Source organism: Mustela putorius, unplaced genomic scaffold (assembly GCF_011764305.1).
Source record: "Mustela putorius furo isolate JIRA1106 unplaced genomic scaffold, ASM1176430v1.1 tig00000874_pilon_pilon_pilon, whole genome shotgun sequence".
In the NCBI taxonomy this organism is placed as follows: domain Eukaryota; kingdom Metazoa; phylum Chordata; class Mammalia; order Carnivora; family Mustelidae; genus Mustela; species Mustela putorius.
In genome coordinates this window covers 6,717,159-6,741,374 of record NW_025421505.1, presented here as the reverse complement: position 1 = coordinate 6,741,374, position 24,216 = coordinate 6,717,159, and the positions used below count along the sequence as shown (strand labels likewise).

The following is a 24,216-nucleotide window of genomic DNA, read 5'->3' as shown; positions in this document are numbered from 1 at the left end:
ACAGATGGGCAACAAATGGTGTGAGAGAGGTATAAGTTACATCCTGTGGGAACTTTATTTGTAGGAGATAAAGCTGGTGGGAAGAATGGTCTGTTAGATTCCTGGGGCTCTTCTAACAAATTACCAGGAACTGGGTGGTTTGAAACAATAGAAATTTATTCTCTCACTTCTGGAGGCTGGAAGGCTGAAATGAAAGTGTTGGCAGGCTTGCATTCCTTTCAGAGTCTCTAGGGCAGAATCCATGCCTCGCCTCTTCCCGGTTTCTGGTGACTATTGGCATTCCTTGGCATATGGCCACATCTCTGCCTATGCTGTCCTCACATTGCCTCTCCTCTGTGTGTCCAAAATTTCTGTGCCTCACTCTTAGAAGGATACAGGTGATTGCATTTAGGGGCTAACTGGATAATCCAGGATACGCCTTCTTTCAGGACTCTTAATTCAATCACTCTGCCTTATGAGGGAATATTTACCCTTTTGCCATGTAAGGTAATTATTCACAGATTCTTGGATCAATTTATTTTCAGGGAGGCCCATTTTTTATTCCCGCCTGCTACAGATGAGAATCAGGAAGGACCTTCCTTCCTTGAGTCTTGGTGGCTTCTAAGATGGGGCTTGAAGCATGAGCAGGGAGGTGAAAAGGCAAGGAGCAAAGGGAGAGAAGAAGGAAGGGTGGGATGTAATCAGGGCCAACGGGTAGTTAATTGTGCTTGGATGGAGCATGTGGTGTGTGCAGGGTGTAAAGGGCCTGGAGTGGAGGTAGTTTGTCTAAAGACATTTCACTAGGCAGAAATGAGTGGAGGAGGGGGATGCTAGAGCTGTGCTTTATGAAGATTAATCTGAGAGTATGTGCAGAATAAATTAGAAAAGGGAGGAATTGGTGGAGAACCAATTGGGAGGCCGTTGTAGTAGAGAAAGGTTGACATGCAGACGTGGGAATGAGAATAAGGAAAGACCCTGTCATAAGAGGATCACACAGTTTGAGAATTGATGAGGGGATCCTGTGTGTGTGTAGGGGGGTTGTTAACCACAGTTCAACTAAGTAAATTTTAAACAAGATCTAATTGGTTTTTATTAAATGATTCATGAATTGGGCAGCAAGTAGAGGGGAGCTCTGAGGAATTGTATGGAATGGAAGGTTTTTATGGGGGCAGGGGGTGGAAGAAGTTACTAGCAAAACATTCCAGGCAAGGGGAGAGAAGCTGGAGGTCTTCTCATGTAGATAACCTTATCTTCCTTTGGGGGATAGAGAGGGCCCACGTGGCAGACCGACAGGCACTGATCAAAAATTCCTGACCAACCAGTTAAGACTACATTTCTGGGGGAGGTTGAAATTGCAGTTAGATTCAGTGTTAAGCTTCAGTTTGGGAAGGTAGTGTAAGTGATGCCATTTGGGGCCTGTGGCTTCCAACAGGGGCTTGGAGACAGTGGTGAAGATCAGTGTTTCCCATGGAGTGTGTCTCAGGTACATTAGCGTCTTGAAGGAGAACAGAAGGAAGAGCTTGTGTGGTTGGAAAGGAGGTGATGAGTTTGGACCTATCAAGTTTAAGGTGCTGGTTGGACATCAAAGTGTCTTACTGGCAGGTTGAAATTTAGAGCTTGGGAGAGAGGACATAACTAGTGTCCTGGAGGATGAGCCCACAGAAGAGACGCTGATGACAGTGGATTGCTCACTAAGGATACGGTGAACAAACTCCCTAACCTGCACTTAGGGAGTGTGGGGAAGAAGAACAGAAAAGATGTAATCGGGGGCACTTGGGTGGCTCATCATTAGGCATTTATTTGCCTTTGGCATGGGTCGTGATCCCAGGGTCCTGGGATCAAGCCCCACATCGGGCTTCCTGCTTGGCGGGAAGCCTGCTTCTCCCTCTCCCACTCTGCCTGCTTGTGTTCCCTCTCTTGCTGTGTCTTTCTCTGTCAAATAAATAAATAAAATCTTAAAAAAAAAAAAAGATGTTAATTGGAAAAGAAGAAAACTAAGACTGTTTTAGTTATAAACACAGCAAGCTGCTCAAATTTTATGAAAAAGGAATTCATTGGCTCATGTAACTTAAAGACCAAGGGAATTCCAGCTTCAGGCCTAATTTAATCTAGGGGCTCAAAAAAAAAAAGAAAAAAAATCTAGGGACTCAGATGTCACCAAGCCTCGGTCACTCTCTTTCACATTGCTTTTGTTTTCAGGCTTCACATGGTTGCAAGATTTTCCAGCAGGTTAAAGCCCCATGGCCAAGGTCATGCCTTCTTCCTGGGGCCCCCACAAGAAGTACAGGGAATCGCTGTGATTAGTTTGTGTGTCCAGTGAAAACATGCCAACTGTTACCCAAACATATTTATCAATATTATCAAAACTTACTGGTTGTTGAATGCTATCATTTTGTCAATAGACTCATGGTTTAAGGTACGTACAGTTGTTAAGCAGGGATTTTAGAAGTTTTGTTAGGGCTTGATTGTAATGTCCAAACCAGTGTTCTCTTTGTATTGAACCAACGATGCTTAGATTTCCTATTGTTTTTCCCTCTCTGGGGTCAATTGTTGGGTATCTCTGGTCAGTTTTTCCAAATCATCATTTGGCAGAACATTCTTTTGAAACATGGCAGAAGTTAGGCTGTTGGTTTCCTTGAGAACAGTGTTTTTGGCAGAAATTTCAGCAAGGTGTTCAATTGGCATCCAGGGAGTTGAATCTGGGATTCCTAGGAACCTAATAGTAGCCAGAGCAACCAACAAAAGTATGGCATCTAATAAATTTTGGACATAGGAACTATATTTAATTTTGTCCCACTGTAGGTAGGGATACCTGGTTGTTTCCGTAACATTCCAAATCATGAGATACCCCAAAGGCATAGCCCCTATCAGTATAAATATGTACTGTTTTGCCCTGGGCTAAGCTCAAGTAACTCTTTTGGGCTGAAGTAGCTAAAGGTAAAGGTGCTGCCTCAATGACTTCAAAGGAGTCACACTAGCATACCCAGCATGATATTTACCATTTTCATCCTATAAATAAAAATAGCCAACCATGAAAAATTTGCTTTGGTTATAGGAGTTTCCTATAAAAGTCATTGAAATCCAGAAGGTAATCTGTCTGTATTAAGCAGTCATGAAGAGTTCTGTCTGGATGCAAAAGTAGTTCTTGTTTCCAGATCAGATGCCCTAAATATGGAACCTGAGTTTGAACATATATATGTAGAGAGAGAGAGGGAGGGAGAGAGGGAGACTTTATGTCCCTTTAAACCCCAAAGTGGTTGTTGTTTTTCCTTGTTTGTTTGTTTTTAAAGATTTTTAAGTAATTTCTATACCCAGTATGGGGCTTGAACTCACAACCCCAAAATCAAGAGTCATGTGCTCCATCCATTGAGCCAGCCAGGCGCCCCTAAGGCCAAAAGTTTTAGCAGATGAGTGTTGTCTCCTGTGAAGAGATTTGAGAAAGGGAGCGGAGAAGCAAATCATATACATATTATAACCAACTAGAGCCTGCAGAAAACTTTATATCCTCCAAATCAGCTTTTAAGGTTTATAAGGAGTTAAGAAGGTCTGCCTGTATAACCCGGAGCATTACTGTCCAGGTTTATTACTGTTCTTCCCAGGTGAAAGCAAGAAGATACTGTCCTTATGAACTGGAACACTAAAAGTGCACTATATAGAACAATTACAGGGAAGGAGGATTTGCTTTTAGTGGGAAAGGACATCAGTGTGTGGGGGTTGAGAACAACAGGGCACCCAGGGATAATGTTATTTATTGCTCTGAGGTCCTGGACTAGCCTCCATCCTGGCCAGGGGTCTTCTCACAGGTAAAGTAGGGGCTCCCAGGGCCTAGTACAGGGGATGATAAGGCCCTGAGTCTGTGGTCTCCTACTCCGGGCTTGATTCCTTAAAGGGCTTCTTTATTTATAGGGCATTTGTTCTGGGGAGAGGTGGCGAGGGATCTGTATGAATCTTGGTGGGAGGCGTGCTGTGAATCCTGCCAGTATCAGTTGAGGAATCTGCCCATAAAGAGGGTGGCAGCTGACCCGATGGGGACAAATGCGCCGTGTCCCCAGACTCCTCTATCATGCCATTAGAGATAGAGCAAACAGAAGAGGCTGAAGGCTCATTTAATCCACCTGGTTGGCAATTTTTTTTTTTTTAAAGATTTTATTTATTTATTTGTCAGAGAGAGAGCGAGCGAGAGCGAGCACAGGCAGACAGAGTGGCAGGCAGAGTCAGAGGGAGAAGCAGGCTCCCTGCGGAACAAGGAGCCTGATGTGGGACTCGATCCCATGACGCTGGGATGATGACCTGAGCTGAAGGCAGCTGCTTAACCAACTGAGCCACCCAGGCGTCCCCCTGGTTGGCAATTTTGATTCTAAACTTATTTCCTTCTTTCGGGAGAAATTCTGGCATAATACTTTCCTAAGAAATCTTGTCCCATGAATGAATGGGATGGAGAAACTAAGGAGAAAAGGGTGGGAATCTCTCCAAGGGTCTAACCAAGAAGGTAAGGTGCAGAGACAGGAACCTTTGAGGTTTATGAGAGCCCCCCCCCCCACACTCTATTTGGGCTGTTTTCATGTTCTGATGCCTGCAGGACCTGCTCTCCAGGACTGGCGTTGCATACGGAGAATGTAGCTATGGAGTCAGTAAGACAAAGATTTATTCTCAGTCTGAAGAGTGGTTTCTTCAGGCCAATTAAGAGTGGGGACTGGGAAGAGCCCCTGTAGGTCCTTGGAGCTTCGTCGCTGGGAATTAGTATATGTGCTGCCGAAGCGAGCACCGTCGCTGGGAATTAGGAGGACGTTGGAAAGGCTGGCAAGAGGGCTGAAGGCTCCTGCAATACTTAAGTTTGTAACAGTCTTTTTTCCCATTGCCCTGGCCCTTTGCACCTATAGCAGAAACCAAGGGGTTTTGGTCTGTTTAGAGGCCGTCATAGGCCAGGGTTGAAAATCAAGAATTTTAGTGGTCTTTCAGGTGGCCCTTGTGGGTGTGAGTGAGCTGGTTTGCCAAGCTAGCTAAATGTGGAGTAGATGCAGTTTCCCATTCCATGCTGCTCCTTCAACTAAAAAATCCTGGTTCAACCTGTTAGTAAATGAGAGCTAAATGCTACCCAGGTGGATTCTCTAAAGGAAGACTAGAATCTTCCCCAGAGACACTGTGGCGTTGGTTATAGTAGTTACGACCAGGTCACCAGGCTATTGTGTGCAAATCTGAATTCTGTTTCAGTCAACAGGCTTAGGAAAAGCTACTGTAATTGCCTGATGGAGATTTCCGGTGAGCGTTCTAGGATCTTGCCAAAGTTAGGGGTTTGTTTCTCTAAATGTTTTAGGATGTTCTCATGGGGCTAATTTCATCCAGCGTTTGGTGTGGTCCTCCCCAACGAGCGCATGGCCTGGCTGATACAAATCTTAGAAACCGGGGTGGTAAGTTGGAAAACTATGTTAAATTCTTCAGCGAACATGGATCCTGAGTCACTTTAGGAAATTTTAACTCTGGCTCACAGTCTGACTTTGGTCCAGGGAACGTAAGAGATTTGGGATTTATTTGGATCCAAAGACTTAACTTTTTTAAAAAATTTTTTAAAAAGATTTATTTATTTATTTGACAGAGATGGTGAGAGAGGGAACACAAGCAGGGGGAGTGGGAGAAGGAGAAGCAGGCTTCCCACCAAGCAGAGAGCCCGATGTGGGGCTTGATCCCAGGACCCTGGAATCATGACCCATACTGACCAGGACCCTGGAATCATGACCCATACTGAAGGCAGAATATTAACGACTGAGCCACCCACGCATCCCAAGACTTAACTTTAAAGTGGCAGGTTTTATTACATTCAGGGAAGGAGGGAGTGGGAGAAGTTCAGAGGAAAAGGGAAGTTCTGTGAAAGGGTCAGTATACAAAGGGGGGGTGATGTAGCAAAGGTAGGAACTGAATACCAGATAAATTGGAGATAGAAAACAGGAAAGGAAAAAAGAGGCTTCAGAAGCCCCCTTTTCTCCTTTGCTTGCTTCCATTAGTCTAGAAGAGGCGTTTTTAGATTCTTGGTAACGTTTGGAAGCTTCAAAATCCCCAAATCCCAAAATCATACTCAGTTTTAACAATTTTAGAGCCATGGCTGCCCAATTCAGTTTTGAGAAAGTAAGTTTGGGGAGATTGAAAGTTCTTTATAATGGCCACTAAAGTTTTAAATTACTTTTGTTTAAGTTGGTCCATTTAGTTAGAAAAAGAAGACTTAGAAGCCGTTTAGTCTTCTTTCCATGATTTGCTTGGCTCAGTTAATTTAGAAATAGTGTTTTGCACAGAGGCAATCTTTGAATCCTGAAAACGTTTGGATCCCTCAAGGTATCAATTAAAATGGGCATCCCATTCAGGTCTCTCTCTGTCTCTCATTTAAGGAGCCACAGCTTTCTAATTTAATTTGAGAAAAACAAGTTTGGGGAGATCGAAAGTTCCCCATAATAGCTATTGGTGCTCTAAAGTACTTTTCACTAAATCTGTCTATTTGGTTATAAATGTGCATGTGGAGGGGCCATAGTTTTTAAACATAAAACCAGTGAGGGTCCCAGAAAGGGGGGCACTTTCAAAGCATTCTGATGACTGGGATCCCATACCTTAGAGGTTTTTCTCTAAAGCAAGGAGAAAATGCCTGAAAGCACAATTTAAACAGGAAGAGCCTGGTTCGAGAAGGAATCAGGCCGAAGGCCAGGACAGTTCCAATAGGAAGTCTATCTCTGAAACGGAGTCAGACTGAAGGGCAAAAGAGTACTCTCATAAGAAACAAGACCTTAAGATAGATTTCAAATAAAGAGCTTGGACACAAAGTAGAGCTTAAAATCCAGGAAAAAACTTAACCTTCACACTCCAGGGTCATCGAGAAAGCAGTGAACCCATTTGGCTCTATGGGTACTGGCACCTGTTTGCTCACCAGCCTTGGAGTTTTGAGGGATCTTTCCTGGGTCCCACTTCCTACCACAACTAATGTTAACATTAAAGATAAAAGTCATGTTACCAGCAAAAGTGGGTTTGCTGGGAAATGACAGAGACTTGTAATCTGAAACAAGAAAACTGCTTCCAAAACCATGGGCAAGTTAACAGAACAAAGAAGAATGGTCTACCATGGAGGAGAATGGGGGAAGGTGGCAAGGCTGTTTCAAACAAAAAGTCCAAGGGAGTAAACTGGAATGGTAGCTTTTCATTGGCTGGGTTGGGACTGTCTCTCATTGGCTGGGCTGTTACCAGGGAAGAAAAAGAACCTTTCTTCCTCCTGCTGAGATAGTAAAGTAGTAGTGACTTGACCTACTGACTTGAAAGATAGTGTCTTCCTGTTGGGTCTGCACTTGACTAGGAGAGGTAGGGCATGAGAGCTTCCCCTGCTGGCCTCCTGACTTCATTGTGAACAAGGCGTCCTTTCTTTAATTTTCACAAAGTGATACGAGTTTTAGAAAGACTACTGGCTCTGAGGAGAAGGGAGGCTGGGAGGGAGCAATTAGGAATCCATTGTAGATGAGACATGATGGGGGCTGGGATGAGCCTAGTCACTGCTGAGATAAAAAAGGATAGATTTGATATATTTTGGCTGTGGATTCAACAGGACTTGCGTTTGCAAATAATTTGCAAATCTAGTTGCAAATAAGCATGAAATTGATTGGCTTAAACCATTCTCTGTCCTTGCCTTTCAGGTGTTGGTCATCCTTAGGCTGTTGTGGAGGTGCATGCCAGTGCTAATAGCACCTGATTTCCTTTTTCCTCATGCTAGTGAGGGAGAGCTCAAGTGTCTCCCCCATGGCCTTTTTATCAGATTCTAGAGCTATATTTTGATTGTACCATCTTAGGCTAAGTGCCTACTCTAAAACAATCATGGCTTCGGCTGGGGATAAAAATGCCTCTTCAGGAAACTGTTGCTGTGAAAAAGGAGATGGAACTAAAATAATTAGTTTGCACAGACTACTGTGTGCCCTCTAGGAAGAGTGGAATGGATTTTTGGAGGGAGACACCTATAGTGTCTGGTACCTGGGGGAAGATGAGGGGAGAGGAATTAAGCATCACTCCCAAGTTTCTGGCTTATACAGGATACAGATTGTGGTGTCAATTACTTTTGACACTTTTGTTAAATTACAGTTACAATTACAATTACATGTGGGCATGGTGAGCCCTCAGGATTACCAGTTTTGTGGGCAACATCTGTAGTTTTGTTTAGATAGTTAGGTTTGAGATGCCTATGAGACCTTTCTGGTGGAGGTGTCGTTAAGTATTTGGAAACAGTAGTTGTGTCTGCCACTGGAGGAGGGATTGAGGTTGGTGGAACTGGTAATTAAAACCGAAGGGCTGGATGATGATAATTAGGGAGAGAGTGTAGGGGGTTTAGAATCTGACCAGAACAGTCCAGCATTTAGAGGTCTTGGAGAGGGAAAATAGTACAGATACTGAGACAGAGCAGTCAGATAAGATGAGAACCTGGAAAGTGTGTATCATGGAAGCTGAGAGAGGAATGTTTCAAGGAGGAAGCCGTAAACCAGATCTAACATTGCCAAGAGGTACAAGATGAAGACTGGAAAGTCCATCCAGTTTGGCAGCACTGAGGCTGTTTTATTTCTAAACGTGTTAGAAATTTCATGTTTGTTTTAGTTCTGAGAGCCTGGGACATCACACTGAGGCCATGTTAGTTTTTCTCTGTTGAGGAATCTCATAATCACTTGCCCTTCAGCAGACCAGGCAGCTCCTGCCCCTGCACCTTTTTTCCCTTCTAAACTTTTTTATTAAAGGAGCTTTTCAAACACAAAAGAGAATAGTTTAATCAATTTCCTCATACCCATTATGTGGTAAGGGCACGCTAAGGACTCTTTCCTTTTAATTATTGATTTTCAAAAGATGATCTAGTGTCCCAGCAGCCTTCAAAGGTAGCCAGTGTGGCTTCTTACAGTTATCATTATGAACTCACAGATTTTCATATACTTGTGTTTAAATCACATTTAGTCTTTTAACACTCAAATTATCCCATCTTTGGGGATCAGGAGTCTTTTATTTCTTAAATGGCTTTCTTGTTTTCCCGTGCATCCTTAATGATTTATCAAAAAAGCCATTTCACTTTGTTGCTTTCATAATTTCATCTACAGTCAATACGACAATTCTGAGATTGAGAACACTGTTAAATTTTTTTTCCCCCAATGGAGAGGAAATCTATTTGATTAGCATGTATTTCCATGACTGTTGGTTATGAATCAGGAGTACCAAAAAAGTGACAATATTCCAATGCTATAAAACAGCTTAGGGTGCTTGCCCACTTACAGGGGCAGGGGAGGTTGGGGCACAAACCACGGGGACATCAGCTCTCATGTCCACTTACCTTGTCACCTTTGTAGTAAGCACTGTTGGAGATGAGGGAAACTGAGGCAGGTACCAGATGGCAATTTATGATTTAGGGGCTTGTCAGATAAATGGACCTCAGCAGCTGGTCTTGGTTTCACTTTCTTTTTTTTTTTTTTTTTTTTTAAAGATTTTATTTATTTATCAGAGAGAGGGGGGGGAGAGAGCGAGCACAGGCAGACAGAATGGAAGGCAGAGGCAGAGGGAGAAGCAGGCTCCCCGCCGAGCAAGGAGCCTGATGTGGGACTCGATCCCAGGACGCTGGGATCATGACCTGAGCCGAAGGCAGCTGCTTAACCAACTGAGCCACCCAGGCGTCCCTTGGTTTCACTTTCTGGCAGAGGTCTAAGGAGCACACTTGAGCCCATTTTTGGGATTGCAAATATATCTTTTTCATTTTACTATATTTTTGGGTAGTATTTTTTTTTTAAAGATTTTATTTATTTATTTGACAGAGATCACAAGTAAGCAGAGCAGCAGGCAGAGAGAAGGGGAAGCAGGCTCCCTGCTGAGCAGAGAGCTCAATGTGGGGCTGGCTCCCAGGACCCTGGGATCATGACCTTAGACAAAGGCAGAGGCTTTAACCCACTGAGCCACCCAGGGGCCCCTTTTGAATAGTATTTGATATATTCTCTTTGAAAGAGTCTTTCTCTAATAAAGAGGAAACTTTTTTTTTTAAGTTGCTTTCTCCCTCAGCAAGGCTGAACACTCGTTTTTCCTTAAATGTTCAATAAAGATCCATGACTAGGGAACAGAAAGTAAGAGGACCTATTGGATTCCAGCAGGGCTTCTAGTATTTTGTGCTCTGACTCTGTAAGACAGTGGAAAAACAAGTGATCTCCTCAGGACAGAACCTTGGGCAGAGCCTCCTGGGAGACAGAGGCCATTTTTCCACCTTTGGTCATCTCTGACCTGAATGAAATAATGTCTTGCGATGATGGATACCAGTTAAGAGTTGTATGGTTCTTCTATTAGTAATGGATGCATTTACTCCAGAGGGAGGTTGAGTGGGAAAGGTGGGAGAGGGTGTTGGGAGAAAGGAGAATTCCTGTTCATTCTCTGTCATCCACACTCTTGGTTTTATGTATGAGACTGGCATTTTTGAGGAGGTTGGGACCCAGTCCTGTGTGTGAATCTGAAAGCCTTACATTCAGACAGCTTCTTCTTCTGTTACTGAACTGTTCTCAGAAATACCTCTATTGCAAATCCTGGGCTTTTTTCATCCCCGATAGCATTTAGGATGTGTTTGGCCACAAATGACTGAAACCCCAGAATAGAAGTGCTCTTCTCTCTCATGTAATAAGCAGCGCAGGCCCTTTTACTGTGTTTGCCCTATTAAACAGTCATCCTCCATAGCTGTTCTTTCCTCGTTGTCAGCTCATTCCATCTTAGTCATTCATAAGAGGTGGATTTCACCTCCTCATTTGTTGCTGGAGCCCCAGTGAGGCAGTCTGCATTCTAGTCAGCATGAAAGAAGAAGGGTAGGATTGTACACAGCATCTGTGCTAATAACTCACTGGCCAGAGTTGGAAAACGTAGTCTTGGTTCTAAGCCCAGCTAAAAATCAGGGCTTTTATGACAAAGAAAGAAGATAGATAGTGAGACCATGGGCTTCAGCCCTGTGATGCTTCATGTAGTACTTGTTTTGTTTTAAAGATTTATTTAGGGGTACCGAATGGCTAGTTACTTAAGCATCTCCTTTGGCTCAGGTCTTGAAGAAGCCATGGTCCTGTAATCGACCCTTGCATGGATTTTTTCCCTCTGTCCCTCCTCTCACTGGAGCTCTTTCTCTCACTCACTCTCTTTCTTAAGTAAGTAAATAAAGTCTTAAAAAAAATATTTACCTGAGAGAGAGTGAGCAGGTACACAGTTGGCCACATGCACACAACTTGGGGGAGGGACAAAGGGAGAGAATCTTCAAGTAGACTCTCCAATGAGCATGGAGCCCTACATGGGCTTGGATCCCCCGACCCTGAGATCATGACCCCAGCCAAAATCAAGAGTCAGACGCTCAACCGACTAAGCCACCCAGCCGCCCCCCTCAAGTACAACAGTACTTGTTAAGAGCACAGAAAATGAGTTGCTAAGTCACTCAGCTCTCTGCCAATTCAGGACACCCTGGATCCTCTTGGAGTGATTGGCTGAGTCCCCTTAAGCATATGTGGTAAGACCTGCTTAACTGTCTTCTCTGTTGTGGGCCCCATGCCAGATGCTGGATGTACTGTGAGGCAGTCAATAGCAGGAGTCCGTGCAGTGTGGTGTGTCCTCTTAAGAAATGTTAGGGGGCCACTGGGGCACACAGGGAGTTGGGAAAGCTTTGGAGAGAAAGGGATCTTTTAGCCAAGATTCAAAGGGTAAATTAAAATTGGCCAGAAAGAAGAGAGATGGGTGTCCGTAGAAGTGATGTGCAAAGACTGTTCTAGGTAGGAACAGAATGAACAAAAGCCCTGAAGGTGACAAAAAGTACGGCCTGTTCTAGGAACTGACTGTACTTCAGAATGGCTGTGAGGAATGAAGCTGGGAAGGTAAACAAGACCCTTATCTCAGAGTGCCTGGAACATCATTGAAACAAGTGTGGACCTATCCTGTAGCTATCTATCCTTCAGATCACTAGAGGCAAATTGCCTCCATTTAGACTGGGCTGCTCCAGAGGGAGTTCAGGACAGGGAGTGACAGGATCAGATTTTTCTTTCTGAGTCAGGTTTTTAAAAGCTGAGTTTCGCACACTGCATCTTTCATGTCCTTTCTCTGGAACCCTTTGGTGTGGAGTGCAGTCACCTGTGGACATAGGTGAAGCAGTCCATCTGAAGTAGCTGAGCACATTTTCTGTGGGTCATATTGATGGGAGGCTTTCAGAGGACAGGGGTATGGCCATATTGCAGATGACTGTGAACTTTCAGAGTAGGACTCCTCTTCCTTGATCTTTTGTCTAAAGAAGTGAACTTGGCAAATGGGATTAACATTAGAAAAAGCTAGAAATATTTGCTATTCCTAACACTACATACACACACACCCCACCCATACTTGACTTTCTTAGTAGGAGGGACACTTAGGTCTCTGATGCTCTTATTAAAGATAAGCCTGTTTCTGGCGATTTCTCTCCTGGGGATGTGTCTATAAGTGGGGGAGTGGATTGCCCTGGCAGCTCCCACAGGGTTTAAGAAGATGGCAAGCCCAATATTTAGCAGAAGGGTTAGGCTCAGCCTGATGACTTTCTTCCAGGATAAGGTTTGTGATTTGCATCTAAAGCGGCGCAAAACATAGTTTGTATGAATTCCATAATTCACCGAGTAAATGAAACTTATGAATTTGAATGCACTGCCAGTGGAAAGGGCCGAGTTGTTGGAAGCAGAACCAGCCAGTGCCCTGAGCATACCTCTTAATGAAATTTCCCTGAAAGTGAAAAAGAGAGGGAAGAGCCTAGTGGTTGCTATCACTTATTTTTTTCCCCTAGTTTTTTGCCCCTTTTGGGCAAACAGGAACAGAATATTAATATGTTTTCTTTAGGAAGGTAGAAAACTGAGTTGGCATCTGGTAAGGAAATGGGGTATGGGATAGGGTGAGTACCTTCTGCCCAGAGTCTGGTAGATACAATGCCAAGGACTCCTGTGTAGCCTGGCCACAGCCACACTTTTTTTTGCTCAAGTTCTGACCGTCAACCACTTGGGGGTGTCACTGTGGAGTCTTGAGAAACAATAAGGTCAGAGGGTGTACCCTGAAACCAATGATGACCAGAAGGGAGCTCCAAAAGGATGCTGCCTTATAAGCTTTCATAAGCTCAAGGCAGTCCTTCAGGAAGCACTGGGAATTAGGAAGGAGTGGGAAGAGGGTAGGGTTTTCTACCCAGAAAATAACAGTGAAAATGAGCTCTGTGAGTGCAGGTCCATCCCCAGGCCAGGAAAAGCCAGGCCTCAATTGCAGGGAGCTTCCCTTCCCACCTGCTGTGTTCTCTGGCCCTCTCTCATTGCCTTCTCTTGCTTCCACTGAAGGAAAGTTTCTGTGCTGTGCTGTTCTGACCCTCGGTCAGGGCTAGGGTTGCCTTCTGGGCAGGGGCCCTGGAAGGCTGGTAGGGGAAGCCTTTCCTAGAAAGAGTTCCTCCAAAAATGTCAGCAGGCCTTGGTACCCATGATATTCCCTCTGTCCCTTATCAGTCAGACTTTCTGCTTTCCCTTCAGGGTCTAAGTGGACAAGGAAGGCCCAGAAGGGAGCTTTTTTCTTTATTTTGAAATTTCTTTTGTTTCCTGTTTACACTAGCTCCAGGCCCCTTAGGGAATGACTAAGGGACTGTGGAGGAAGGTTGTTGATGGAGATAGAATTTCAGAGCCTCTGATCTGGGCCTTTGGGTTGAAAGGGAGGGGCTGCCTGGAAGCTGGGCTGAGACAGTTTAAAGCAGCAAAGCAGTTTTTCCTTGCTACCCTCCCGACAGGGAGGGGGATGGAGTGGGACTGGACTAGTCTGGTCCCGCTGTGAGGGCCACTGGGGAGGCAGGGGCATGGGTGGTGGCATGTGAGCTAGAGATCACAGTGGGTTCTGTCACTCTCTCCATGCAGTCTGATGCTTTGGTCTGTGGTAGGTCAAGTAGAATTCTCATTAACTCATTAGGTCACCAAGTCCTTGGGTGCCTGCTCTGTTCCAGGCACTGCTCAGCACACTGGGAAGCAGGGAGCCCATGGCCACTGAGATACTGCCGAGTCTGACGTGTATGTGATGCTTTAGCCCTGTGCCCAGCTTGCACAGACTTACGGAGTTATGTATGTGTACTGGTAGGCCCATTATAAAGCATGCACAGGAAAGAAAATACAAAGGAGAAAAATAGAAGTTAGTTGTAACATTTCTTCCCACACTTCAGTGGATTGTGTTGCACACATCCCACTCCAGAGAGCACTAGTATGGGCCGCTGCCTTTATGTGTCAGTAGCTTTGGGAAGTGGGTTACTTTTGAGTTGGGGGGCTGCGTACTGGGTGAATGGAAGCCATGGAAGAGGAAGCCGGACAGGGCGATGCTGAGCTCACGTAACTGGTGAGCACATGGGCCCCAGCAGGTCCTGCCGGCCACCATTCTTCCCATGCCACCCTCCTTGGGAAGGGTGCCCAGGTTGCCTGGTGGCAGGGGGTGGGGGGATTAAGGCTCTATGTTGCTGTCCTATGTGCCCTGGTCAGGATACTGAGGGCTGTGGGTGGCGGTGTTGCTCTTCCGCCTCCCTCTTTATCGGTTTCACAGACTTCCATTGCTGTGGCATTTGATCATTCCAGATAAGATAAGGGATCCTTTCTTCCCTGGGAACACCAAGAGATCTGAGGCCTCCGGGGAGTATAGTGAGCGTCAGAGCTGGGGCCTGGGCCCTGCTCTCCCAGACTGGCCACTGCTTCCTCCTGCTGGAGGTCATCCTCTGCATCTGCCGATCTTGTCATCCCCTGGAGGAGCGCACCAGTGTACCTCTAGCACCTCCGACTCTTGGTCTGGCATGTGCCACCTTGCTGCTGGGCAAGAACTTGGGCCAGGTCCCTGGCCCCTCGGCATCCCTGCCTATGATGGAAGCTGCCGCTTGGACTTGGCTGCTTTCACTCAGGCATAAGCAGCCAAAGAGGAAGTCCCTGAGGTCTGAGCGAAAGGCCTTTTCCCACGGGGTGGAAAGGAGCCCCGAACACCGTAAGCCTCCAAGTTCTCTTCGCTTTTTATTCCCTTGGCCTGTTCTCTTGTGACATCTACACCAAGGGGTTGAGGTGGTGAACTGGGGGTCAGGAGCCCAGAGAGCTGGCTGTCTTGCCTGCTTCCCATCCATGTTTTTTGGGCTATGCCCTTGCCCCTTGCACAGGGATTTGCCCTTCCTCCTTGCTGGGTCCTATTGTAGCTTGTGAGGGAGCGGTTGTCTGGGTGGGTGCTGGTCTCCTGCTCAGAGGGTGCCTCCAGTAAGGGTTCTGGAGATGCTGATTCAGTGACCTGCATCACGCATGGGTCCTGGGGTTACTTGCTTATGAGGCAGGTAAAACTTAGAAAGTTACCCTCTTTCAGGCTTGTTCCTTTAGGGTGTTAACTTCATTTCTTAGCTTTATTTCTTAACTTCATTTCTTAGCCCCTGCATCAGGCAAGGCTGGATCCCAGGACTTTGAGATCATGACCTGAGCCAAAATCAAGAGTCGGCTGCTTATCTGACTGCGCCCCCCAAGCACCCCTTATAGCATCTAGAACTATAGATAGAGCACTAGCTCTTGTACTGCTTTCTGCCCCGGATACCCCACTACCCCTCACCCCTTCTCGCAAGGAAGGACAGGAGTCAGGGTGATCTTGCAGGACACAGTGCTGGGCGAATGCTCATCAAAGGATGTGGAAGGACCAGAGAGGCTCAGCACTGAGCTGGAGCTCACTGCCCCTCCCCTGTGGGCACTCTGCCTGGGCTCCTTCCTGCCCTTCCTCGCCTAGGGAAACCAGCAGCCTTTGTGAATCTCCTTGACGACGGATGGATAAGTTAAAAATAACCTTGTGCTGGGGCATGCATGCGTGCGTGTGTGTGTGTGTGTGTGTGTGTGCACGCGCACATGCGCTTGTGGCTGGATACAGGCTCTCTCCCGTGCTGGACTCCAGCTAAGCCCCTGTGGCTTCCTGATGCTCCTGGTGAACAAATGTGGGAGGCCTTGGTGGGGCCCAGGAGGTCACATGCTGAAGCTCCTTGGGTTAGGGGTCAGATCTAGATAATCTGCAGCATCATTCCTGTGCTGATGGTTGCCACTGGGGTGTGGGTGTTTATGTTAATATAAGGAAGGGAAAGCTTTTCTGAATGCCTCAGTCTTCGTTCACTCTAACTGGAGAGGGATGATTCCAGAGGCATTGCTGTGGTTCAGAACCTTCAGTGCCGGATTAGGACAGAGCCATGCGGTGGGGGTGGGGGGAGGGGTGGTATCTCTTTAGGAAGGAAGATCTTTCTGGGCCTGTTTGATAAGGTGAGGACACTGCAATATGGCGGCACTTGCGTGGACTTGTCCAGAGCCCTCGCTGTGCTGTGGCAGCCTAAGGAACAGTGACCATGTCATTAGAAGCTAAGGCTCTTGCCTCACATCCTGCTGATGAGGTCATCTGGATAGGTCCCTCACCAAAGCCAGCTGCCTCTTATTAGCAGTCTTACACTAGTTAAAGCCCTCGGTTTTAGTGTAGTTTAGAAGGAGCTATTTCCCTGAGGGCAGGGGCTGGGTAGCTCTTTACCATACCTGGAATTAATTCCTGGCTTCCTCTCTCCATTATTTTCCCATCCATTTGTAAGCATTTTGCTCTGTACCAGGCATGGGTACGTGAAGAGGAAAAGGTGGTCCTTGTCTTGAGGGAACAACAGACAAGTACAAAAATATCCCCATCAGTCTGCATTGTGGCCAGCACCCAGAATGAGAAGGTTAAGAGAAGGAGTGATTGGGTTAGAGAAGGCTGGGAGAACACAGTGACACAGGGTACTTAAGGCTGGAATGCCTGAGACGCTCCTACAAATCCAAAGGAGGGCAGGAAACTCAGTAGAAAAATGATCAATGACTTGATAGACACTTTACAGAAGAAGATATCCAAAAAACCAGTAACCATGAAATGGTGCTCGATTTCATGTACTTCTTGGGGAAATTCAAATTATTCAACTTAAGAAAAAGTGACTGTTTTCTTTTTTCACAAACATATATAACAAAATCTTTGAAGATGTGGTGAAATACCCGTTTGCCATTTCTAGTTTACTTCATAGTGAACTTCTTGCCGAAAAGTAAAATGGGGTCCCCAGCCTGACCTCCACAATCCCGTCTTCGCGGCTGTCGGCCCCACACCTCCATACTCAGGGTGCGCTGGCCCCTGGCGAGCCTGGAAGCCTGGGTGCCCTGCGGCTCCCTGTGGGCTAAGGTCTGCTCATCGGGAACGTGCCATTCCTCCAAGGCAGTGGTCCACACCCTACCCGGGTGAACACACTGTAGCAGCTTCTTGTACTAGCTGTCTAGCCGTCAGGAGGATATCAGGAATGAAGACATCCTGAATTCCCTCAAGGACCTCTGACCCAGTGGCGGGTTCGAGCCCACCCTCATCCTTTTTTGAGAAGTGCGAGGTGAAGTGTGTGCAGGTGCACCTCCTCTTCACCTTCCTGCTCTGCCTGGCCCCAATGACTACACCACTGCCTTCATGACTGACCCCCACTTCATCACACGGTCTCCAGTCTGCCGCAACGATGTCGCCTGGAACATCCTGGTGGGCCCAGATGGCATGTCTGTGTGCAGTCCAGCCATCGACGTCCAGCCTGATTTCGAAGACCTGCTGTCCCAGGGGCCCAGCTGTGCTAGGGTGCCCCTCCCCTCTCTGCTGCCTGGCAGTCACAGTGCTGTCCTCTGGGGAATTCATTCACGATGGTATTTCCTCAAACTCTGTGTAGAGGAATGCCTGTGGTCCAGGAAAATCCCCTGAGATGGGCACTTCTTGTCCATCCCAGCCCCACCCCCTCACGAAACCAAGTTTCCTTACTAATAAAGTGTCAGGTGTCAAAAAAAACCCAGTAGATTCCAAGATGCTTAAATAAAAGGAAATGTAGTGGGATGAACATGGAGAAGTCAGAAGACATGGGTTAATAGGAGATTTGGGGCCCACCATTGAACTTGCTCAGATAAGGATCTTCCTGTCTCCTTTCCCTTCCTTCCAGAATGACTCTGTGGCTCCCAACAGGTATGGGAAACAATCTTACAGCTGTTGAGAACTCTGCAAACCGAAGCAATATTGTTCGACTCTAATTTGAAGTGATTTGACTTCTTTTCCATCTCTTCCCAACAGCAGTGGTTCTAAATTCTTCTAAGAGATAAATGCTCCGAGTAGTAAGGTCCCTAGGATTCAGAGCAGCCTGCCCTTGGTACTTTGGATAGAGAACCAATTGCTGGCATGACTCTGCTCCCCTCGTGGGGGGGTTGACAAGCAGGGTGAGTTTCTGACATGGCCGGAGCCCAGATGGCAACTCTGTGGGTGACATGGCAGGGTCCTCTGGTGCCTGGGGCTGTGTGGCTGGAAAGGACAGCGGCACCCCAGTCTTGGTGAAGCCAAGACTCTAGTAAGCAGTATGGTGTGTTTTCCACACTGCCTAGGGCTGACCTCCTCATGGGGTGCTCCTGTGGAGTCTGGAAGTAACACAGCAGACTTTGGGGCATTTAGTTGGGGGGACAACAGCCTGCATACCCAGCTCTTCTCTGAGAGCCTGGCCAGAGCCACTGGCCACTCTGGGGGTACTAAGGTTCCACAGCATGTTGTGGGAGAGCAGGGACTTTGCTGCATGATTTAGGTGTTGGTGGAGAGGTTTTAGAGGTGGATTTGTCTTTCTGGGTCCCCGCGGCCAAACCCTCCTTGGCAGTAAGCCTGGCAGCAAGGGCAGGGTCAGGAATGAGGTCCTGCTGAAATTCAGGCCTGCCTCCCCTTTTGGATACAAAAGAGTCCCTTTCCCCCTCCTCCAGACTGTTCCCTCCCCTGCCTCTGGGAGGGCAGGGGGGATTGAGCAGATAGTGGCTGTTCCTCAGTCCCCCATGGCAGATGTGTGCTTCCCTTCCAGTAGAGTCGGCCCCCTCGGCACATGTCAGAAGAGTGTCGGGATCGCTGTGAGTCCCATCTGCTCTGTCACCTGGCTGTGCTAGGTCCTCGAGCCTTGTTGGGGGGTCTTTTCCCACAGATCTCTTATGACGGGCATGTACTTCTCATTTTTGACCTTCTCCTCATCCTGTTTTTCTGCTGTGTAGGAATTGGAGTCAGAAGTGAAGATAGATGGAGAGACTGCGTCAGACAGTGAGAGCCGAGCGGAGACTGCTCCTTTATCAACGTCTGTAGATGATACCCCAGAGGTCCTCAACAGGGCCCTTTCCAATTTGTCTTCAAGGTATAACCTGGCTTCATGATGCAGATGCTTGCAGGGGCCTCACCTCAGGTCCGAGTGCTGTGGAAAACCCAGAGTCCTCAGGCAGCCTGTGGTCATGGGACGTGAGCCCATGGCTATCAAAGTGTACAGGCTTGGCCTGCCCGGAGGCAGTGGCCACAGTCTCCCTGCTTCTGCTCAGGCCTTCTCTGAATGAAACCTTGTGCTTGATGGCAGCTATGGGCACAGCCTAGAAGGATCTGGCCTTTGAAGGGTGCTTTGGTGGGGCCGGGAGGGACAGTAGTCTGAGGAGGAGGAAAGTGTGGACAAAGGGGTGGTGGCAGGCAAGGTTGCTGACAACTTGTGAAGGGTTTGTGACTAATCAACAGGCTGCTTTTCACAGAGGAGCCCAAGTTTCTAGGTCAAAGTTTAGTTTTCCCTCTCCCACACACATCCATTGTGGACATTCCTTAAATTCACCCAAAAGAATTGAGAAATCTCAACTTGGGTGAATCCAGAGCTAAAATATTAGTCCCTTGAGACTCTGGTCCTCCAACACTGGCTATGTGGGCAGATTAAAAAACGCAAACTTTAAGACCTCAAAACATTATCTGAAGGTGTTGCTATGTGTGTCTTGCACACATATGTCTCTTTGAAAGGTAGTGTCGTGCAATGGTCAAGGGCTTGGGTTCTGGAGCCAGACTTCTAGGATTCAAATCTCGGTTGGACCACGTCACAGCTATATGATTTGTGTATATCCATTTCCTATCTGGAAGGGTTAGTAGTGTTGAGGCTTAAATGCATTAATATATGCTGAGTCCTTATAAAAGTGCCAGATGCATCTTTGTGATTGTTATTACTGTTGTTGAATGTTGTTCTTACTATAAAGATACAGGAGCAGAGTGATTCAGGATTTTGCTGCTGGAAAAATGTGCAGTGTTTTTCTTTGGATAGAGAGCCCTAGAAGCCATCCAAGTAAATACAGAACTGGGCACCACATTTCCCTTGGGACTTTTGCCAGATTCGTTTGTTAAGATAGTAAGCTGGGAGTATTTTTCTGTACACCTTGGAGCACCTGCTGAGTTTGGTGTGGGTGAGGTGATGGCTGTTGGCCCTGCTTTTGCCCGCATGTGGCTAGTACCTCTGTCAACGGGAAGGAGGTACGCTGCAGGAAGGGATTGATCTCTCCTTCCGGAAAGAGCAATCCCCCTTGACTTTGTGCTTTGCTTCTTTCCCGGCTCCTAACATGTTTTCTCCTTCTCCTCTTAGATGGAAGAACTGGTGGGTGAGAGGCATCCTGACTTTGGCCATGATTGCATTTTTCTTCATCATCATTTACCTGGGACCAATGGTTTTAATGATCATTGTAAGTGCCACTTTGCATGCTTTTTGGTTTTGCCTTCAGTTTTTCCTACGGCTCCATCATCTTAAGTGTAGGGTATTGGGTTGGTTCTGGGAATCAGTGGGAGTCCTGGGTCCTCAGACCACATCTGCCTTAGAACTGTCACTGCTCCCCTTCCAGGAGCCAACCGGAGGGCTGTTGGCATCAGCCAGTTGTGTGTAGTTAAAGATATCTCTTCATTTTAAAAGTTGATACTATTATTTCAGCCCTTTGATTAGCCAGTGACCCTGGCTGTGACTCTATGTGACTCTCCGTTTTGTTTCTTGTTTCCCTGGGGCCTCACTGTGGGGCTTAGGACTTTGATTTAAAAAATCCCAGTCCACAGCACTGCTCTCTTAGTCTTCCTGCTGGCACGGACAGGGTCAGATGACTAGTGGCTGACTGCTGAGCAAAGCAGTTGGGGATTTTCAGGTATTTCCATTCAAAGTCAAAAGGGGGAAGAGATTGATGGAGTCCAGGGAAGTACAAAAATAAAAAGTTAATTGAAGCTTCAGAGGGGCCTATTTCTTGGATCTAGTCTGTGTGACACAAAGGAATGCACTGCCAAGGGGGTGTGGAGTAAGTGGGAAAGGAGGAGGAGAGCAGAGTCACCGTAGGACTGACATCCTTAAATATGATCGTTTTTCTTCAAGGCCCATGACCTCTGTGTGGGTTTCTGTTTCCAAAAATGGTAAGAACTGGGGAATTAGCAAATACTCTGATTATTTTCTATCTTGTAGGTGATGTGTGTTCAGATTAAGTGTTTCCATGAGATTATCACTATTGGCTACAACGTCTACCACTCCTATGACCTGCCCTGGTTCAGAACCCTCAGCTGGTAAGCCCTCTAGCCCCACAGGGGCCCTGAACGGATTTGGATGACGAGCGTTTTGTTATAGGTATTTACAGTCATGGTGGATAGAGGGGAGTGATGGCCTCCCACTCAGATAGCCCCTTTAAGACCCAAGTATTTTATGTGGCTGGCCTGTGGGGAGTGTTTTGTAGTTGCCTGGGGTCTGGAGTCTTCTACATGACTGCGTCTGTGAGCACGTTTGCCTTGGTATTTGGATTTATCAGATGTTGCACAGCAGCCCCCACCTCTAGACCAGCATATTTTTTATGCTCTGATGTCCCGGCATCCCATGAGAGTCCTCTGTAGGTTGTCTGTGCTGGTGTTGCTGTCTCTGGAACTTGGTTTCCTTGTCCTTGAGACAGATGGTTGAGACTGAGTCCGTTGGCTTTGGAACCCTCATTCCTTGGACAGAGGTACCTTAGGGGCCAGGTGGGCAGGAGTGACCGTGAATACAGAGGATCTGGGCTCCTCAGAGAAGCTCTGGTCCCTCTCTCATAAGAAAGGGCTCAGCTGCCTTCAAGCAGAAACAGAATCAAAACCTATAGCCCAGGTGATGTCTGAGGTCCCTTTCTGATCTGAAACTCTGCTGTATTGGCCACACTGTCCTTGCGGGACACGTGAGCAGAGCTCTGCGTGGTGCCGAGAGGACTTGGGGCAAATATGGACCCTTCTCACCTTCTGTGCTGGGATGCAAGGGTTGGTTCCATGACTTAGCAGCCTGAAAGGAATGTTTCATGCCTCAGCAACGTGGTCATGACCAAGGGAGCTGACGTGCACAGACTTGGGCTGGACACATCCTTCCTAGAGATGCTTCCCCACCAGCCAGCCATGCAGGCTGCCTCATGGTCTCCACACAGGCCTATGCCTGCCACCCAGGTTCAAGTGTAGGTTTCTTCATGGCTCTTCTAGAGCTGGCAAGTGGTATTTTAAATTTTGATCACACACTCAGGGTGTCTGACTTTCGATTGTGGTCACTGACCAAAGGGAGTGTTTTTCATGTAACAGAAGACAAATCCAATATGAGAGTTCTTGAACTTTTACAATTAAAAAAAAAAAGAAAAAGAAAAAGAAAGAAAGAACATGGCAGAGAGAAGTCCTCCACTCTCTTTCCTACCTCAGGAACCTGGCTAAGTATTTGGAGTAGGCCTGCTTGCTCCCATACTCTGAAGCACCGCCGAGGCTCTAAAGGTATATGAGCCATGGCTGCCCCCTGCCCAGAGCTCCAGTAGAGGAAGCAGGTTATACACACATGAAGAGTTAATGCTGGTGAAAGGCTGATGTGTCAGAGATAGGCTTCAGGGAGGCAGATACTTTGAGACCGAGAATAATTAATTGCTTAGTGAAATGACCAAATACTACATACTATAGAAATAAACATGGGGGAGCCAGAGACCATGTTAGGTTGTACAGGCTTTTATGAAGAGAATGGTATTTGAGCAACGAGTGACAAAACGGGGCGAGTGAAGTGGATGTCCCAGGCTGTGGGAGACAGGAGGGAAGCGAATGGTGGCAAAGCCAGAGTAAACCACTGTGAGAGGTGTGCGGGGGTCCTGGAAGAGAGGAAATAGGATGGGGAAGCAGGATGAGCCACGCTCTGGAAGGTCCTCCTGTGGTGGGAGTGTTCTTAGATTAGGCATGGTAACTTTGCAAAAGGGGCAAAAGCTGAGTCCCAAGTTTGTGACAAATGGAGAGTGAGTGAAAGCTGCCACAGATTTCCAGATGGACTTCCCAGCCACAGGGTTCCCAGTGAACAGGGAACCATGGTTGGCTTGTTCTCAGCAAGCTGCCGTGGGTGGTGCAGGGTGTGGGGGTCGTGTAGGCTGCTGCTCTGAGTTTTTGCTGGCAGCCTCACCGGAAAGGAGAGGCCACAGGTGCTCCCCACAGCAGTTACCTGTCTTCTTTTACAGGTACTTTCTACTGTGTGTAAATTACTTCTTCTATGGTGAGACAGTGACGGATTACTTTTTCACTCTGGTCCAGAGAGAGGAGCCTTTGCGGATTCTCAGTAAATACCACCGGTTCATTTCCTTTACTCTCTACCTAATAGGTAGGCATTCAGCGGTTCACCAGTTCTTGGGTTTGTCTTGTTTGTGTTTGCTGAGTAGAGGTTGGGGCACTTCTTGGTGCCTGCACAGTCTTGATGATGTTAAGCTTGACGGTGCAAGGCTGCAGAGCTGAGGACCCTGCCTTAAATCTGAGTCATAGCAGCTCTTGACTAAGAAGTGGGACTGAGGGCCTTGTGTGGCTGTGGGGACTGCAGTCATTGCCATCTGTCCTTGTGTCCCAACCTCTGTGGGAGGGCAGCATAGCACGGTCCAGTCTTGACTCCCCTGTTGGCAGAGATTCTGCGGTGAGATCAAAACAAAAACCACCCAGGAATTTGGGTATAAAACCCAGCAGCTGTCTTTAGGGGAGTCACCTGAGAAGCTACGTGAGGGACACTGCAGTGTGGTGGAGATTTTACCCAACTGGGTTTAAAAAGACTTTGTGACTTCGGAGGAGCTGGGGCTTAGTCTTTGGGTCTCTTGTTCTCTGGAGCTAAAACAGCAGACGCACTGTGAGGATTTGATCAGATGCATTAAAAGTTCACAAACAGAAGGGTGCTGTGTCAATCTAAACTCAGTACTACTTGAGAGTTAAGTGTTAATGCTCGTGTTTCTCATAGTTGCCCTCAAAGCCAGTTTGAGGCACAGGAGAAATTTGTTCTGACCTAAATTTCAGTCTGACCTATTTTTGATGAGCTTGATAGCAATACTTGGCTCCATGAATGGCCCCTGGCCATTAAAATAGAAAATCCACCGCCAAGGGGGTCTGTTGCTG

At 47.0% G+C, this 24,216-nt stretch overlaps 1 protein-coding gene across 1 annotated transcript in view; it reads left to right on the top strand.

Moving 5' to 3' along the window:
• The window catches only part of CDS2 (CDP-diacylglycerol synthase 2), a 62,447-nt gene that overhangs the window by 21,405 nt on the left and 16,826 nt on the right, over positions 1-24,216 (top strand). Inside the window, exons 2-5 of the mRNA XM_004751520.3 lie at positions 19,050-19,186; positions 20,432-20,528; positions 21,284-21,381; positions 23,304-23,443. Of these exons, the coding sequence (XP_004751577.1) occupies positions 19,050-19,186; positions 20,432-20,528; positions 21,284-21,381; positions 23,304-23,443 (472 nt within the window). The remainder of the gene's footprint in view (positions 1-19,049; positions 19,187-20,431; positions 20,529-21,283; positions 21,382-23,303; positions 23,444-24,216) is intronic.